Source organism: Mytilus californianus, unplaced genomic scaffold, assembly GCF_021869535.1.
Source record: "Mytilus californianus isolate M0D057914Y unplaced genomic scaffold, xbMytCali1.0.p SCAF_8, whole genome shotgun sequence".
Taxonomy (NCBI): Eukaryota; Metazoa; Mollusca; class Bivalvia; order Mytilida; family Mytilidae; genus Mytilus; species Mytilus californianus.
Window position 1 is genome coordinate 22352600 of NW_026262734.1, and position 19389 is coordinate 22371988.

Here is a 19389-nt window from a genome sequence, read left to right on the forward strand (position 1 = left end):
GATTTGAAAATGGCAACATGAGCAGGAACAGATGGTAATGTTACATTATTTTGTTATCAACCATTATTTGAGTTATTTCCCTTAAACTATTTAACACAATTTTTTTGAAATGTTTATTTGGAGAAACGGAAGTCGTGGAGACTTCGGAACTTCATCAATAATCTTAAGTTTAAGCAAATTTTCATTTGCATTTAGGTCAATGGTCACCGAGTGCAAACAAGTTTGAAGCTTATATATTAAGAAACGATATGAAATTACTGCAAACATAAAGTGTATAAAATGTTCCTCGACGAGCTCTAAATTCAAAGCTGTCTCAAAACGACCATCCGTTTAAAGGATAATTCTTAAAAGTATAGTATTTTGTGTATATCTTTGAAAAGGTGCCAGATATCATCTTACTTTAAATTACAAAATGATCAGTATTTTCAAATTTAACCATAACCTTAAAATTGTACTATGAATTTGACTTTGTGACATTTGAAAGATCAAGTGGTTCTTAGTTAAATGGTGGTAGTTCCATGTCTCTACGACTTCCTGTTCTCAAGTTGGGTATTGCATCAAATATTTGATTATCCATTGTGATCAGAAATTGAAGAGTGTTACATTGTTATTTGTTTGACTAATTACAAACACATTCAATGAAAAAAGGCAGAAAAGAGCAATTTGAAATTTTCATGTTTTGCCATTACTTTGTAAGTTTCATAAGGTCTATTTATACAATTGATATTTCATCATTTTTTAAATTTCCTTTTCGTCTCAGTAAGAAGGGTGGGGTCATTTAGTGCAAAACATTAAAACTTTATAGATGATTAGGTTGTCTCGTATTAAATAAAAGTCCATAAAGCGTACATTTCAAATATCAAATTTACGTCCATAAAAAAGGGGTTGGGTGAGGTTATTGAGTGTAAAAAATAAATTGCCTGTTTAAGATAAAGTTGTTGTACATCAAGTGGTCATAATGTATAGATACAGGAAGATAAGGTATGCGTGCCAATGAGACAACTCTCCATCAAAGTTACAAATTATAAAGGTAAACCATTATAGGTCAAAGTACTTTATTCAACACGGAGCATTAGCTTACACCGAACAGCAAGCTATAAAGGGCCCCAAAACATTACTAGTGTAAAACCATTCAAACGGGAAAACCAACGGTCTTATCTATATAAAAAACGAGAAACGAGAACCACTTATGAACTACATCAACAAGCGACAACTGCTAAACATCAGATTCCTGACTTAGAACTGGTGCAAACAATTGCAGCGGGTTTAAACGTTTTAATGGTACCAAACCTTCACCTTTATCTGAAACAATAGTGTAACATCACAACATAGAAAGACACACTATAAAATATCAATTGAAATGGCTTTACTCAATCAAAAGACGTATAAGTATATTTCATAATGTGTATATTTCAAATACTCCTGACCTAAAAAAAATGAATTGGATTACAAATATCAGAATTTAAAGGCAAAGGCCTTTCAATTGTTTTAAAAATAATTGAGACACTAGTTTTATATATTTTTTTCAATTAAAACTTATCAAAGAAACCCTGTGTAAAATTGAGACGCCTGATGCGCGTTCCCTCGTCATAAGACTCCCAAGTGGCGCTTGATTGAAAACAGTTTGTTGCCAAAATCCAAAACTAAGTTGGAGAGAATTTAAAAGGGGAACCATGTTTTTGTAATGATGTAACGGTTGTAGCCTGATCGATGGTTCACTGACTGTAATACGTCGAATGTCATCTCATCCAACTTTTTATTTCTTACAGATACAAAACGTCAAATTCCATTTCCTAGTACTTCTTTATTTAATTAGTTGTTCTCGTTTGTAACTCTATATATGTGTTTTTTTTTTAAATTAATGTCTTGTACATAAATCAGGCCACTAGTTTTCTTGTTTGATTTGTTGTACATTTGTCAATTTGAACATTTTGGAGCCTTTCATAGGTATCCATGCAATATGGGTTGCTATGCAGTATTTGTTTTGTTCATTGATAAAGGCCGTATGGTGACCTATGGTTGTTAACCTTCTACGTCAGTTATTCTCCGGAGGAGACTGAATAATGACATTGGCAAAAATACCACATCTTCGTATTTTTTGTATATTGACGAATGGTACATGTGACGAAATTTAAAACGTAAATATTTATCCGTAATTTTTTACACAATGCATGTTTTTGGACAAAGTTGTATTTGACGGATTACAACACAAAAATTAAAAAAAATATAAACATATGTCATTTTGTTGGTGGAATGTACAAGTACCTGGCCCCCTCCATCTCTGTGATTTTGTTTGATTTATTTCTATTTGTATCCATCTGATGGGTTAAGCCTTTTTTCAACTGATTTTTATCTTTCTTTCTTTTGTTGTACTGTTACACTACTGTTCCAGATTATGGGGAGGGTTGGGATCCCGCTTACATGTTTAACCCCGCTACATTTTTTATGTATGTGCCTGTCCCAAGTTAGGAGCCTGTAACTCAGTGGTATTCGTTTGTTGCTGTGTTACATATTTGTTTTTCTTTAAAAAAAAAAATTTAACATTAATTAGACCGTATGTTTTCTCGTTTTTTTTATTGTTTTACATTTGTGATTTCGGGGCCTCTTATAGCTGACTATGCAGAATGGGCTGTGTTCATTTTTGAAGGTCGTACAATGAATTGTTGTTGTTAATTTCTGTGTCATTTGGTCTCTTGTGAAGAGTTGTCTCATTGGCAATCATACTACATTTTCTTTTTTATATATACAAACATACGTGAATATACAGAATAGAGAATAATGGGCAAAATCTGCAAAATAAAAGGTAAAAAATTTAAAAACAAAAATAAAAAAAAATGATACAGAAAAGAGGAGACAGTGCTTAAACAAAAGAATACAGAGAAATAGGCAAAACTAATAAAGAATAGAGAATTTAAAGACCCCACCAAGACCCTTATATATAATAGCGGAAACGGTAGTAATTTTACATACTAGTTGAGTCCTTATTATGAATCATTAGGTTAAATAATACCCAAAATGTGATGATAAGGGAGTGATCATGTTTCGTGATGAAATTGCCTGTTTTCGCCTTATTCTATTTGTATTGTCATTAAACATTTTCAGTATTTGCATTCTGTTATTTTGACAAGTAACAAGTTATAAGACGTACTCATTATATAACACACTATTAGGTAAAACAACCTACAAATATGAACAAGAAACTAAAGTTTGTGTCTGAATTAGCAATAAAGCTCACGAAACTTTTGAAATTCAAAACATGCACATTTTATAGATTACTCTTGAATAAAATACTGAATAAAACAATTAGCAAGATGATAATGGATATAATGAAATATTATTTACCAAATAAAATGGGAAATGGGGAATGTGTCAAGGGACAACAACCCGACCAAAGGACAGAAAACAGTCGAAGGTCACCAATGGGTCTTGAACATAGCGAGTAAAATCCCGCACCCGGAGGTGGGCTTCAGCTGGCCCCTAAACAAAATGTGTACTAGTTCAGTGAATATGGACGTCACACTTAACTCCACAACATATAAATGAACTAAAATATAAAAAAAAATACAAGATGTAAATGTAAGCATATATATTCAAATTTACATTTTGCAAAATTAAAATAAACTTATCAAAACAATGTTGAAGGGAACAACTAACCATACGAAATTCTGGCGACAGGACGGAAAATAGAGAAATAATAGTAGACGTTTGTTGTTTGGAAAAATTCAACTCGAAATGTAGACGATTTTTTATCCATCTGTCACCGCATTGTGCTCCAATGATAATACAGCAAATGCGCACTATAAAACAGCATGCAGTCATTAAATGTAGATAAATGTATCAATGACTATGCATTGTGTTATATGTTGACAGTTTTTGAAAAATTATATCTTAACATTCGAAAGAAACTTTATGAGATCATAGCTATAGGTTACTATAAATAATATCTAACAATAAATTGTATAAAATATTCCAACTTTTGCAATTTGGGATGGCTACAATGCATATAAAAGCTGAAGAAGGCATTCCCATATTCATGTAAAGTGGTTCAACAACTTTTAAACATACATGAGAAATTTAATACTTTTAAACCTATGGATTATTGTGATCATTTAATTATTCCTAAATTCGATTTATCTAAAACATGTAAAAGAAATGTCAATACTTACAACATTATGTCTAGACCAGATGTTCTCTATGTCTTCCTTGTTGTGCATACATTCATGTTCTTCACAATAGTATTGTCCTCCTACACATAGTGTATTAAGATCTCCATGGCTGATTCTGCCGACACTGTTAGAATAATCTCCAGTTCTGCATTTTGATTTTATTTTGTACTGTAATTTATGGCCTACTTTTGTCTCTAAATCTTCAATTTTATTGCAAAGCTCTGCTACAATTTTTCGATATGTATTGTCGCCCATATCATAATTGTTCCATATCTGCAGTGATATAGCGTTCCTTGAAAAACAAATGACTAACTTACTTTGTTTGGTTGTATCTAGATATACAACTGCTTTTCCTGCATATATAGCTGGACGTCCTTTTCTTGTATCTGACATTTCTTTACAGACTTTTTTTTCTCTAATGTACATGAACAAAATGTGATTATAATAAGCAATTGGAAGAAATTTGAATGCAAGTACCAACCAAGGTGTACAAAGTTGATTTCCGACTTTAAATGCTGCCTTAATGTTTTCTAAAGACGATACTTCTGTAATCATACATGGTATATAGTATTCATTCATAGATTTTGGTTTTACTACTATGTCAAATTTTTCCATGACTTCAAGTATATGTGTTTTGTGTTGTCCAAACATTAATTCAGGCACTTTACTAAATAACTTATCAATCAAATGATCTGATAATATTCCTCTATAGTTTAGGTTGTACAATTCAGTCGCGGTACAGGATTTCTTTGCATTATCACATATTAGGCATCTGAAACAGTCAACTAACCAATTTGGTTGTAGAATGATATAATCCTTTTTATCATCAAAAAAAATAATGTTCCCAATTTTATGCTGGAATTTCAGGAAAATAAGCAATTCGTCTTTTTCTATCAATATCGCCTTAGCTAATTTCTCAATATTCTCCAATTTTTCACAATAACCCATTTTTCCCCTTTTCTTCAAATCTTTCAATATTGCAAGTGTATTTTCTAGTTGGATCCACTTTGTAGGAAGTTCCTCAGCAAAATACCGCATTTCCTTTGCAATATCTGAAATTTGATCCCTCAAATTTGTAAAATCCTCTTCAGGTGAATTTATATTAGAAATAAAGTTAATCATGCCTCGTATGTGGCTGCCCTTTTCTTGACATCCAAATATATCAAGAAATTGTTTTTGATATTCATTTTTCTTAATCTGGAAAAGAAAATGCTTGTCTTACACTGATAACTATGAAATACTTTAATTAACGAATACGAATTACTATGCATAGATCGCAGGAATTAATCATGAATAATCTTACTATTACCATGCCAGGGAAGATTTGTCTCCGTTTAAGTTTCTTGATTTATTTGCATTGTAACTTTAATTAAAAACAATAGATATCACAAGATGAGGTCATTAGTCAACACTTACATTGAAAAGGCAAGATAAAATACACAAATAATGTGTTTTTGATTTTTTTCAAGAATCATTTGACAGATGTATAATACACATAATATAAGAAAGAGAAGATGTGGTATAATTGTTAAGATTGCCAGAAAGAAAGATCCCATTGGCAGAGCTATGGAGGATGGAACCATTCAGAATTTCATTCATGCTTAAGTCAATCTACGATACACTTCCTTACGCTTCAAACTTACATCAGTGGGGCGTGATAGAAGAACAAGGCTGCAAGTTATGTGGAGAAAGAATGGCAATGGCACACATATTTGTAGGCTGTAAAGTTGCACTGACAGAGGGAAGATATCGATGGCGACACGACAAGGTTCGAAAATATCTGATGTTGAGATTAGGAAGAAAAGACATTCAACAACAGAGACAAAACATAGCAGATTCGTTACAGAGAGACAGAGAGAGATACTGGTCATACAAATAAGCCAAAACAGTACTTCATCTTGGACAAGGGCAGTGAATGCAACATGAAGGCTGACATTGGCAAGAAGCTTTTTTTCTTTTATCATGTACAGACAACCCTACACCAAGACATTGTAATTTGGTCACATAAGTCAAAGATGATAGAAGCAGTAAAACTGACTATTCCTTGGAAATAAAGATGTGAAGAGGCATACCTGCGGAAGAGGGAAAAATATACATGTTCCAAGCTGATAACAACATGTAGAGAGAGAAAATGTGGAAAGCGTAGCTGTTCCAAGACGAAATAGGCTGCAGAGGATTTTCTGCACAGTCAGTATAGAGAATACTACAGGCACTTGGAACAGTTAGAAAAGCAAGGAAATCAACAATAAGATAAAGTAAAATCACAAAAATACTCCGAGGAAAATTCAAAACGGAAAGTTCCTTATCAAATGGTAAAATCAAAAGCTTAAACACATCAAACAAATTGATAAAAACTGTCATATTCCTGACTTGGTTCCGGTATTTTCTTATGTAGAAAATGGTGGATTAAACCTGGTTTTATAGCTAGCTAAACCTCTCATATGTATGACAGTCGCATACAATTCCATTTTATTGACAAAGATCTATGAACAAAACAAACAAACATAATAGGTAAAAATGTCAAAAATAGGGGTGCAGCAGTCGAAATTGTGTAATAATTTTAATGATTATAAAAACAAACAAATATGTAACAAAGAAGCACAAAAAGGCATATAGACAAAGCACATTAGCAAAAATGAAAGACAAGAATACAAAAATTGTACCATGATAGAACAAAACACAATTACGGGATGTATAGGTACAGGGCCATTTCAAATGGATATCACCAAATACTAACCAGTCAAAGTAATATTCATAAAGACAAATTAAATAAAAGAATACTATAACAAGTTATTATGATGATAGTACCTAGAATCTATACTTCAAGACCATCGTGTATTATTTGTGAAGTTGAAACGGAATATGTATGAATAAGTAAGAGGTTTATGGGAAGCAGTAGAGCGTTCATTTTTGCTTGTTATGGCATCGCCGAGATGATGTGAGCTGGCAGCCGAGTGTTGATGATTAGCGGTTTGGCCACCGCTACTGATCATCCAACCGGAGGATGTAATGGTACCAGGTCTAAACATCTGGTGATGTTTTCTCAATAGGGTATTGATAGTTTTGTATCGTCATAATTTGAATTCGGTATGGATAATTTCTTTGGAGGTTATATTTAAAAAGCGTACAACATCTTCAAAATTAGAAATGAAACCTAGAAACTCCACATTGACTCGATCTTAGTCTTTTATTACCAAACTTATTGCAAAGCGATTATAAATATGTCTGAGGAAAGAGCAGTATATCTTATTAAAGAGTACAATATTGTCTACAAAGCCATGTGTTGAAAAAAACAAATGACAATAGCCGGTCCTCTTTTTAGTTCAATACATATACAATGCGTTGTGTTTATGTTGTTCATTACAAACTATTTAAATACAGATTTAACTGCAAAAATATACTATCCACGATCCATGCAAATAAGGCTTAGGTCAAACGAACCTGGCCAGATTAAGTGTGTCCGTAAACTTATAAAACTTTTCAGTTAATCCTTGAAAAAAGGATATAATCAAGAAAACTTTGCATTGATAAATGATCTGTGACTTTTTCTAAGGGACATGAAAACCTTTAATGGTTCTTTAAACCGAATATAGATGTCCTTATACTAAAGATAACTAACATAGATCACAATTTCAAACCTATACAGTTTTTATAATCAGTCGCTTAGCAATTACATATGTCTTGGGAAAATTTCTGGACATACATAATGAATTAACAAGATACGAAGTATTTATGTCGCCAACCTTATACAAAATTATGTTTAATACAAATTCCGTAAATTTGGATAGTTTGGCAAAATCATATTTTGCTTAATTTGGTGCCTAAATTAAATGTGCTAAAATTAAACACACAAAAATAAAGCATTTATCAAATTGCCCAATGAAAAATTTACTATAGAGATGAGTAGATCATTATAAGCAATGATAATGAGCAGTCAAACAAATCATCATGTGACTATGTAATTTTGTTTTATAGACCGAGAATAAAAAGTATTATAATTGCCAAAACAAATAGATAATAGAAACCAAAGGAGAATCAATGAAATATAACTTAAGTTGTTCTTACCTCAGTTCTAATGTCAAATAAAATCAATAGGTACGATTTAAACTTTAGATTACCTTTATAAAATTAAACTCCTCATCTTCTTATTCTGTGTTTTATTTAATATCAAATGTCAAAACAATATACCGTAGATTCATAATTATTCGTTAGATACTAATTTTTGTGGATTTTGTGGTTCCAGGTGAACCACGAAATCAAATATGCACGAAAATGCTTGTTTTTGTGTCAATCCAGGAAAATAGGTACCCAAGAACAAAAATGCATCCACAGTATGTTTTATACACTGAATTTAAGCAATTGAACAATGAATTCCGTAATAGAAAAAAAAAAATCGTGATCGTTTCAAAATTTTAAATTTGACCACTATTATTTTGGTTTAACACTCACAAATACCAAGATTTACGGTAGTTTGAACAATTTCTGTCACCGCTGGATTGGTATACTTTACACTGCAATCGATGACATTCGTCGATGCGAATACCAAAATAAAATTTTTTAAAAGGTTCAAGTAAGCAAAACAAAGTAATATTAATTACAGTTTTTTCCAAAAGATAGGCATCCATGTTATATCATACCTTTAGATCTTCATCTGAAACCTTAAGCTTGTCAATACCAGCGCAAACCATGATTACAGATGGGTATTTTTCGTTAGCTATACTATTTTTGATATCTTCACAATAACAGTGAATACTGTCCAACCAAAAGTCAATGTAATCTGAAATAGAATTATTTTACACTGTTAACTTTTCTTACTCCATATTTATCAACTAGAAATTACACATTTTAAAAGACGACTCAACAATGTAAAACGAAAGCTCAAAAGAAAATACGACTTCCTAGATAAACATCATTTAAATTCCAAAAGGCATTTGTGTACATTTTTGATTTTCTACACTTAAGATTTTAACTAGAGGCTCTCAAGAGTCTGTGTCGCTCACCTGTATCTAGTGTGGTTTTGGAAATCATGTAAAATAAGGTTAAAATCATAATAAATAGTATAAGTTACCCAAATAATAATTAAGGCCAAGTTCGGTTTAATTTGGCCCAGTTATTAAATTAAAAGCAGATTATTTTTGAAAAAAGGTTTACAAAAATTACCAAAATAAGACATTAACTCCAATAAAATGTCAATTAAAGATTTTGATCATGTTGACTTATTTGTAGATCTTTCTTTGCTTGATAATTTTGCTTCATACAGTATATCTCAATCTATAATCTATAATAATATTCAAGATAATTAACAAAAAATTGTAAAAGGATGCTGTCATGAAATTCTCCAAAACGAATCCTAATTGGGTACCCCTCCTCTTAAATATTTATTTCACCCAGGGACTTTATAATGGCGAAAATGCCTTAAAATATATTTTGGGAACGACCTTAAAAAACTTGGCAGAGGTGCATTCATCCAATATAAGTATGCTGAAAGAGACGATATAATAATTAAGAAATAATTCATGGAAACCATAGATTTGTTGGAAATTTACACATGGCCTGGGCCGTGATATTCTAATTTTATCCTAAGCGTTAGCGAGGGATAAAATTAACGAATATCACGGTCCAGGCCATGTGTAAATTTCCAACAAATCTATGGCTTCCATGAATTATTTCGATTCTAGTAGGACAAATACTGTCATTAAAAAACTGAAGCGAGGTAGGGTATGCCGTGTGTGTGGCTGTTATTTTTTACTACCTGTTAAATAAAGTTCAAATATTCTAATAAATCTGTAGTTGCATGGATTATTTCGTGAATAACCGCTAGAATAAATCTGTTCAATTCTTTTAATTCTCAAACCAAACATTTGCCATTTTTAATTTTACATATTTTTCTTGTAAGCTACCGTTAATCCAAAGTAGACATTTCGCAACTAAGGAGCCGCCATGTTGACTTGCTGAAATCAGTATATATGCGAATAATGCAATAGAATAGAAAATAAAACAAAACCTACCTCAAATCCATTTTAATACATTATTATACGAATTTCGATGGTTAACGTAACGGAAAACCTTCAACTCTAGCGTTTTCATTTGTATGACGTCATGTTTTGAAATGACTTAAATGCGCCAAAAACATTGATAGACTTTCGCGGAATTTTATTTTATTTTGATTTTGTTGATTTCTCCGATTTCTTGTGCATTAATTCTTTTTATCATGCATCCGAATAAGAATAAAAGTTCTTTTGTCTTTTTTTAATTGCAATTTTTAAAACAATAAAATCGGCAAAACGTTTGCAAATAGGTTTCAATACATGTGGATTTATGTGGGAGGTATATTGTAACATCCATTATTATGTATATCTCTGAGTCTGCGCTAACTATAGATAGATCGAGAATTTGATCACGGTGTTGTTTACAAAGCGAAAGAAGCACGTCATATTAGAATGGTTTTTAGAAAAGATCCTGAATATTTCTGAAAATGGAAAATATAATTCAGAAATTATAAGCACCCTCCTTTTGAAAAAATTGCACCCTCCTATGGAAAAAAATCCAGTCATCCCATTGTAGTCGTACAATAGTTACTGAAGACCTCTTGACCCCTTACATGTATCATTATTAAAATTTGTTTTCAAGTTGTGACCATTTGTAATTGATTTTCGTAGGCGGAGTCATCGGACACAATTTGGAAACTATATATCCTAATGATAATTGTAGTCAAGCTAAATTTGTCTCAGGAGTTTCAGAGGAAAATATTTTTGTAAAAATTTCAAAAATTTACGAAAAATTGGTTACAAATTTACTTTAAAGGGCAATAACTCCTCAACGGTATTATTAACAATTTTTTTCATGTTGACTTATTTGTAGATCTTACTTTGCTGTTTACAGTTTATATCTATCTATCTATAATAATATTAAAGATAATAACTAAAAACTGCAAAATTTCCTTTAAATTACCAATTCAGGGAAGGCAACCCAACAACATGTTGTCTGATACTTCTGAAAATTTCAGGGCATATAGATCTGACCCTGATAAACATGTTTACCTATGTCAAATTTGCTCTAAATACATTAGTGTCAGAGATATAAGCCACAAACTGCATTTTACCCCAAATGTTCTATTTATAGCCATGACGGCCATGTTGGTTTGCAAGCGGAGTCATCGGACACAAATATAAAACTATATAACCTAATAATAAATGTGGCCATTTTTGGTTTAATTTGTCTAAATTGTTTCAGAGCAAAAAGATTTTTGTAAAAGGTTACAAAAATTTACGTAAAATAGTTAAAAATAGATGATAAGGGCAAAAACGTCTTTAGGAGTCAATTGACAATTTCAATCATTTGACTTATTTGCTGAACATAATGGTTGTTTTCAGTTTATATTTATCTATAATAATATTATGAATAATAACCCAAAACTGCAAAATTTCCTTAAAATTACTAACTCAGGGGAAGCAACCGAACAATGGGTTGTCTGATTCATCTGAAAATTTCAGGGAAGATAGATCTTGACCTGATAAACATTTTTATCTATGTCAGATTTGCTGTTAATGCTTTAGTTTAAGAGATATAAGCAAAAAATCTGCATTTATCCCCATGTTCTATTTTTAGCCATGACGACCATCTTGGTTGATGGGCGGGGTCATCGGATACATATTTTGATCTAAATACCCTAAGAATGATTTATGCCAAGTTTGGTTTATTTGGCACAGTAGTACTAGATTCAGAGGAGAAGATTTTTGTTAAAGTTAACAGACGCAGACGCAGACGGACAACGGACAACAGACGCCAAGTAGTGAAGAAAGTTCACTCGACCTGTTGGGTCAGGTGAACTAAAATTAGAAATTTACTAAAGGCTACAAGGTGCTTGGATTGCTCATTTGGCAATAATTTGCTATATACTTAATTATGAAGTAAAAATAAAATTAAAAAAACTATGAACAAAATCTACATATTCCCAAAATAGAATGCCACTTCCCTTCCTCCGGAATAAGATATTTTTCAAATCTTGATTTGAATTGACGATTTTAGCTCTCAGATTGTCAACGTTCCATTGCTGACCAGAAACGTATCTTCTGTCCCATGGTATGACCTTTTTACATATCCCAATTGTAAGTCTTGACATATTCACAGGAAAAGGACATTATTAACAATGATTAACAAGTTTGTGATTCTAACAAAAACAGCTTCAACAGAATTATGTGAAAGAAAGAAAGAAACTCGTCTCTACATAAGTTTGACATTAGACTCGCAAAAGGAGTCAGGGTCATCAAACATTTACACCATTATCAATTCACACCGTTTATAGAGATGAATATAAGAAAAACAAAAACAGAACCTCTTCACTTCATCAGTCCTACATCTCTGTTCGCCGTAACTCCCAATTCATCAAAAATTAACATCACAAGCAATTCACACCATGTTGTTGACGATTATGAAGAAAAACGACAGAAACTCTTCACTACATAAGTCTAAAATCTCTGTTTGACATAAGTCTACAGCATCGCAATAGGAGTCAATTAGAATTAGCTGATAAGGGTTTTGTTGCAAACAATAGCAAACATATTTTCCACCCAAAAAACTATACAGGAAGCGGATCCTGATTGCTGAAAAATAAAACTACAAATATTGTTCATTTAACCAACATCAGAGCTATTGCATCCAGAGGCTTTACTATACCTTTATCCCCAGGGATGTATACGTCGAACTTCTCGGTTCTAATACATCGTCCCTAGGAAAATAAAGTCCTGCTGTTCATGTCAAGACCTTGTCGTAGATTTTATACATTAATTTAGACATGTTTACTAATCAATCGCGGGCCACTTGTCAACAAGACTTAGTAGTCAATGAACAACTTAGAGAGTAACTAGACAAATGTCAAAAATACATAATTTTCCAAACTATTAACTGAAAACATTTTCAGTTTATTATTGGATACAATTAAGATATATGCCAGAAATTGCTAAAACCTCACACAATATCGGTTTTAAATGCAAAAATCAATATTTGGAACGTTTTACGGATTAAAAAAAATCATCACTTTAAATACTGGATGGCTTAACTGTATAAACATCAGTATGACGAACGATATATAGCTGGGACATCAAAACTTTGTTTTCAAATTCCTACAACCACTCTTTCTATTTAAAATGATGGCCGTCGGAAACATGTTATGAGATATATTCAACAAACTGTGTCTATCAAATGTGGATTTTTAAAAGGTCCAAAGATCTATGCCCCACATTCTATCAAGGTCCATTGACTGAACTTTTTACATTGTTTACAAGTTTAAGTTGTTGTTTAGGTTTGTGTTTAGGGAAACACTTGTGATAAGTCTATGGTATTTAGTTTTTGTTATGCAATTTTTGTAAGCATTTATATTTCAAATTTCCATGGAGATTATTTGTTCCTGAATCTGAATTCATTTATAAAGCTTAAGGCAACAGTAGTATACCGCTGTCCAAAAGTCATAAATCGATTGAGAGAGAACAAATCCAGGTTACAAACTAAAACCGAGAGAAACATATGAACTATCAGAGGAAAACAAAGGAACAACAGTAACACTGAAGTGAACAAATACAAACGCAAACATACATACAAACGAACTACTGCCATACTCTTGACTTGGTACAGGACATCTTAACAAAAGGTGGTGGTTTGAACCTTGTTTTATGGCTACCCAAACCTCCCGTTTATATGACAATGTTAAAATGATCACTAAAATGACAACAATACGTGATAGAAATACAAACACACGCAAGAACATTAATCACAGAGAAACGCACCCACAAATAATATAAAAGTCGAATCAAAATGCAATCGCAAAACAACAACGAACATCTTTCATCAACGACAGACAGCAAACGACATCAAAAACAGCTGCGCGTTTATGCAAGGAATGTGGAATCTAGAATAAAAAACAATATCATGACAATGACGGTATGAAAGGTGTTTTTATAATTATTTGGACTACAAACGATGAGACATTTTAACACATTATCTAACAGAACCACAACGGAAATACCAAAAATAAATACACGAATGTCGGATGTATAAAATACCAAGACATGTCGTATAGCAATGCAAATTCACACTTAGTAAAATAGTCGTACCCGAGAGTAGGTTACGTTCGGTACTTAGCAAACAGACGACATAGATGTTAAACCACAATCTAAGACGTGATAAGGTTTTCTCCGGGCACTCCGGCTTCCTCCACCAATAAAAACTGGCCGCCACAAAATAGCCCAAAGGCGGTGCTTAAAAGTGGGGTTAAAACACCAAAAAAAAAAAAAAAAAAAAAAAAGACGTGATAAAAATTTCATTCGTTAGTTAAGACACAAACACATCGTTAAATCAACCAATTTGTGATGGTGTCCATAAAATTTATGGAGTGTCATTTTTAATCTTTCCTCCTCAAAACTCTGTAGGAGCAGTTTCTGCGTAAGGAGCACACTCCTGTATATGAGGTCCATAAAGTGTGAACATGCACGAGCATAACGTATCAATTTAGATATGTAAACACCATACGACGGATTAGATAGTATGTTAATGCTGAAAAATGGGAAAATGATAATTGGGAAGTTGAAATCGTCCTGTCTGTCATAGATTTAAGTGAAAGTCGTCCTTTTGTGTCAATATTGAGGGAAAGATCAAGGTATAAAGTAGTCCTTCTTGAATCAGTAGTATCCTTATTTTCTAGTTCGCTGGGATATATGAGATGCAAGATTGTCAACTGCTTTTGTACATACGGATTGATATTTCACGATCCCATAACAAACACTTTTCGGCAAAGTATGTGGCTAGGCATGTTCATAAACGACATCATAAGTGGATTATATTACACTGGTTGTGAATACAAGCTTGATTTCCATAAACAATGCATAGACGATTCATTACAATAATATTTTGATTCAACTAATCTTAATATTTAATATATATGAATATGCAAATTTATTCGTTCATTGTGTATTTATTTGTGTTACTACGTTTTTTGATTGAGTTAAGACATCCCAATTGATATTTTATAGTGTGTCTTTCTATGTTGTGATGTAACACTATTGTTTCAGATAAGGGTGAAGGTTTGGTACCATTAAAACGTTTAAACCCGCTGCATTTGTTTACACCTGTCCTAAGTCAGGAATCTGATGTTCAGTAGTTGTCGTTTGTTGATGTGGTTCATAAGTGTTTCTCGTTTCTCGTTTTTTATATAGATTAGACCGTTGGTTTTCCCGTTTGAATGGTTTTACACTAGTAATTTTTGGGGGCCCTTTATAGCTTGCTGTTTGGTGTAAGCCAAGGCTCCGTGTTGAAGACCATACCTTGACCTATAATGGTTTACTTTTATAAGTTGTGACTTGGATGGAGAGATGTCTCATTGGCACTCATACCACATCTTCCTATATCTATATGGTCTTATTTCTTAAATAGACTTGCAGTTGAGTCGAAATTAAATGTATTCAAGTTTATTGGAGACACATCTTCTTATGATATGTCTTTAAATAACACATTTGCTTCTGTTTGAAAAAATAAATTAAGTTCATATACACATTTGAACATTCATCCGTCTATTTTTCAAAATTTGGGAATCTAATATGAAAATCTTATCTCAATTCACATTCAAAATTTAAATAAACTTCAATTTGTTTCCAAAATAAACAATCATGTATTATGTACAGGGAAAGCAAAATACGTTGAACATTATTTTTAGATTACACTAGCAACTTCAAACTGACAAAATATACTCTCTCTATACAGAGGTCGTTTATAGTAATCTGATTACATACTTATTCCACTTTTGAGTTTTACTAGAACATAATTTTGTAAATTTTTCCTCAAATAAGCATCAGAACACAGTCAACGGCCATATAATATGGTCCCAATTTAAAGACCTATTTGTGTTCAGTGCTAAAACTTAAATATTCACGTCACTCCTGGTTTTTTTAATCACAAATTTGGCAAAAGATATCGACTACTATGTAAACAAACAACGCTTTAATCAACAGACATCAATTTTGGAATGTCAAAAATATACAAAACTTTCAATTTAATGGCACGCCTATATGCGACAATATTGTTAAATCAATTTAGTGAATAACACACATCTCTCAACCAGAGAAAATGTCCTGTCGAAAACAAAATATTAAGATAACTAAATCAAAACTTAAACAACCCATGATTAATGTCCTGACTTTGGATATACACGAAAACATGCAATGCGGTCTCAAAACATCTACCAGTGAAATAAATGAATGCGTTCATCGAAGAATAAAAAATGGAAATCAGTTAAAGAACATTCTTTTACTCTGCACTATTGTATGATAGACACACAACCACAAGCTGAACCGTTTTGACAAATACATATCTACAATAGTAAAAATCTTACTCCGCTTATATAAATTATTATTGTGCAATCCTACCCACAAAAACTAACAACTTTACTTCAGTAGTTATTCAATACAGTGAAATCATAAAAAGTTCGGAAAATATGTTTTTAAAGAATGCTTTAGTTTTAAAGTATTATTCCACAACAACAAAATAGTTGTAAATAAGGTTATTGTTTCGATTTATTATCAAATATTTAAAAATATTACCTCCACTAGAATCAAAATTAAACTGATCATCATACTGAACTTTTTTTATATCGTCTGTAATATCTGCAACAAGAAGATAGATTGCATGGGGAGTAAGGAATGTCTGGTGTGTGGCATAGTACTCCTTTTGGCCAGCAAAATCCCATATTCCACATTCTATCAAACCTTCGTCTGTCATAGTTTCTTTTTTATTTTTTAGATAAAATGTAATCTCATCCATTTTATTAACCATTGCTTCGGTTATCTGGTCAGAATCGTTATTTGTATATGTATTTGTCATTGGTTTGTCTGCATATGAATTTATAGTGTTTACTACATGTAATTGGTTGTCGTCAGGGTTGTTGTTTGAAGTACCTGGGATGTTTGTTATAGATATTTTCACTGGATCATTATCATTTATCCTGACTGTCTCATTTCTATCTAATGTTTCTGCTTCATCTGTGAGCCGATTAGATGGATGATCTCTATTTTCGTCGACTTCTGCAAGCTTTATTTGATCTTCAAAAGGATTCAGTGTTTTAGTGTCATTGGTTCTAAACAAATTATGCTCAGCGAAACGTCGTTCATCATACTCTGGATGGTTTTCTGTTTCTGTTAGTTCAACTGCATGCAGTATCCTCCTTACAATTTTCTCCATTTCTGTTTCATCTACAATACAGTGATTTGCAAACTGTATATTTTGACATAGAAAGGCTCACACATTCGTAACCATAAGTCAGATAAAACGGCTAAAAGGGTATTTACTCTTTTTTAAATAGATTAAAAATCAACAACTGCGTTATAATATTTTTAGCATTGATAATTTATTAAACAGCTATACAAATCTGTTTCCGGTTTTACTTGTTTCAATGAAAAGTAAAAAAAAAAAAGAACTCCAGGGAAATTCAAAACGGAAGGTCCCGAATCAAATGTCAAAATTAAAAGCTCTAACAAATCAAACGAATAGAAAACAACTGTCATATTCATGACACAGGTTTGGTATACGCACTTCCTAATATATAAAGTGGTGGATAACAACTTGTTTTATAGCTAACCTAATCTTTCACTTTTATGACAGTCGCATTGAATTTCATTATATTGACATCAATGTGTGAGCAAAACAAACAGACATATTATGTTAAAATAAGCAGAAGAAGCCGTGTTTTTTGTTATATCGTTTATTTCTAGTTCTGGATCAGAGAATATATTAATAAAACCCAATCAGAAACGTTGGATTGTGAATGGAAAGAACATCATCAGTATATTTGAATGTGAAATTAATCATGTAAATATATCTGTCTTTTTTGATCTACGGATTTATTTAAGTGTCTATTTTAATACAGTTTTAATCAAGCGTATACGGATTTTTTTATATATTCTTATATATCTATGCTGTATACATATATTTGTTATTTAACAAAAATGTGTATACTGATGAATACGGTAACTTAACATACTATAAGACATTGTTTCCGTGAAACATTTTTGGCATTTTTCTTTATTTGCAATAAAGATGACACATGACCGTCACATGTACACCATATATGCAGGCTTCATTATAAACCAAAAAAGAAAATTGATGTGACAATCCGGAAACTTCTCTATTTTCCCAATCTATATTACTTTCGTCGCATTAAGCTAAAATACACAAATTACAAGGGGAAACTAATTTTACATGTTTTCATATCTTTAGTAAAAGTTAACTTGATTTTGGAACCACACATTCACACGTTTCTTTCCCCCTAAAAATCATTAATCTGTTTAAGTTTCATTCAATTCTAGCCATGGTTACTCAAATTATCCAGAAACCATAAAGGTGTATTACAATAATTGTTTTCCCCTATTGGTCTTTGTTAAATTATCATTTTTCAAAAACATGTGCAGATTTATCTTTGTTTCAAAACAAGAAATACTTTGCATGAGTTTTATCCTGTGCAGTACTACAAAATGTCACATACAACTTCATTACATATTAGATAATAATCATCACTGAATGTTAACCAATCAAATTTTCACCCCTTTAATGTTCTCCCTATGTACAAGGTTAAGTTACCATATGCTTGTAACCTCAAGTTTTTTTTTAAATATTCTAAACAAACACTTAAGAATAAAAGAATTGGCCTTTGAAAATCCCAATATATACGTTTATGACTAAGAAATGTTTTACTGCATGCAATGCAATGAAGGTTTATTTCTCCACAACTGTCACATTCAAGGAAATATTTTTTTGCGACTCCTTTTTGTATGCAAACGGATGTGACCGTATTATGACTTAGTGGTATTACATCTAAAGAAGACTTTTTTGTTGAATAAACTGAAAGAGATTTTTTACTTTTTTAATACTCGTTATGTCAGTCATTACTGTCAAGTTTTTACATAATCGGTTCAATAGTCTGAGAAAAATCTCACGATCCCTACAGCGGTTAGAGCAAAATTGTTCGAAAAATCCAAAGTAAGCTGCATTTTGTTAGAATATAGTGTGGACCAATAAATGGTCAAATATTTATTATCTCATCTGCCTACCAACAGTTGAATATGATACAAAACATGACCCCTCATATTATAAATACTCTTTATGATAATGGACCTCTTTGTCTTCATTATAAGGTCCCTTTTGGTCTATTTCTACCTCTCAGTTCCTAAACATTTTAACTTCT

The 19389-nt window shown here is 31.9% G+C and overlaps 1 protein-coding gene across 4 annotated transcripts in view; it reads right to left on the reverse strand.

Annotated features, from left to right (window-relative positions):
* Positions 1 to 19389, reverse strand: part of LOC127710457 (uncharacterized) — a 97367-nt gene that overhangs the window by 39952 nt on the left and 38026 nt on the right. For all 4 annotated transcript variants that reach the window (XM_052216309.1, XM_052216310.1, XM_052216308.1 and 1 more), the window contains exons 10-12: positions 16754 to 17401; positions 8804 to 8943; positions 4167 to 5363 (exon numbers count right to left, since the gene is read on the reverse strand). In XM_052216309.1, the coding sequence (XP_052072269.1) occupies positions 4167 to 5363; positions 8804 to 8943; positions 16754 to 17401 (1985 nt within the window). The remainder of the gene's footprint in view (positions 1 to 4166; positions 5364 to 8803; positions 8944 to 16753; positions 17402 to 19389) is intronic.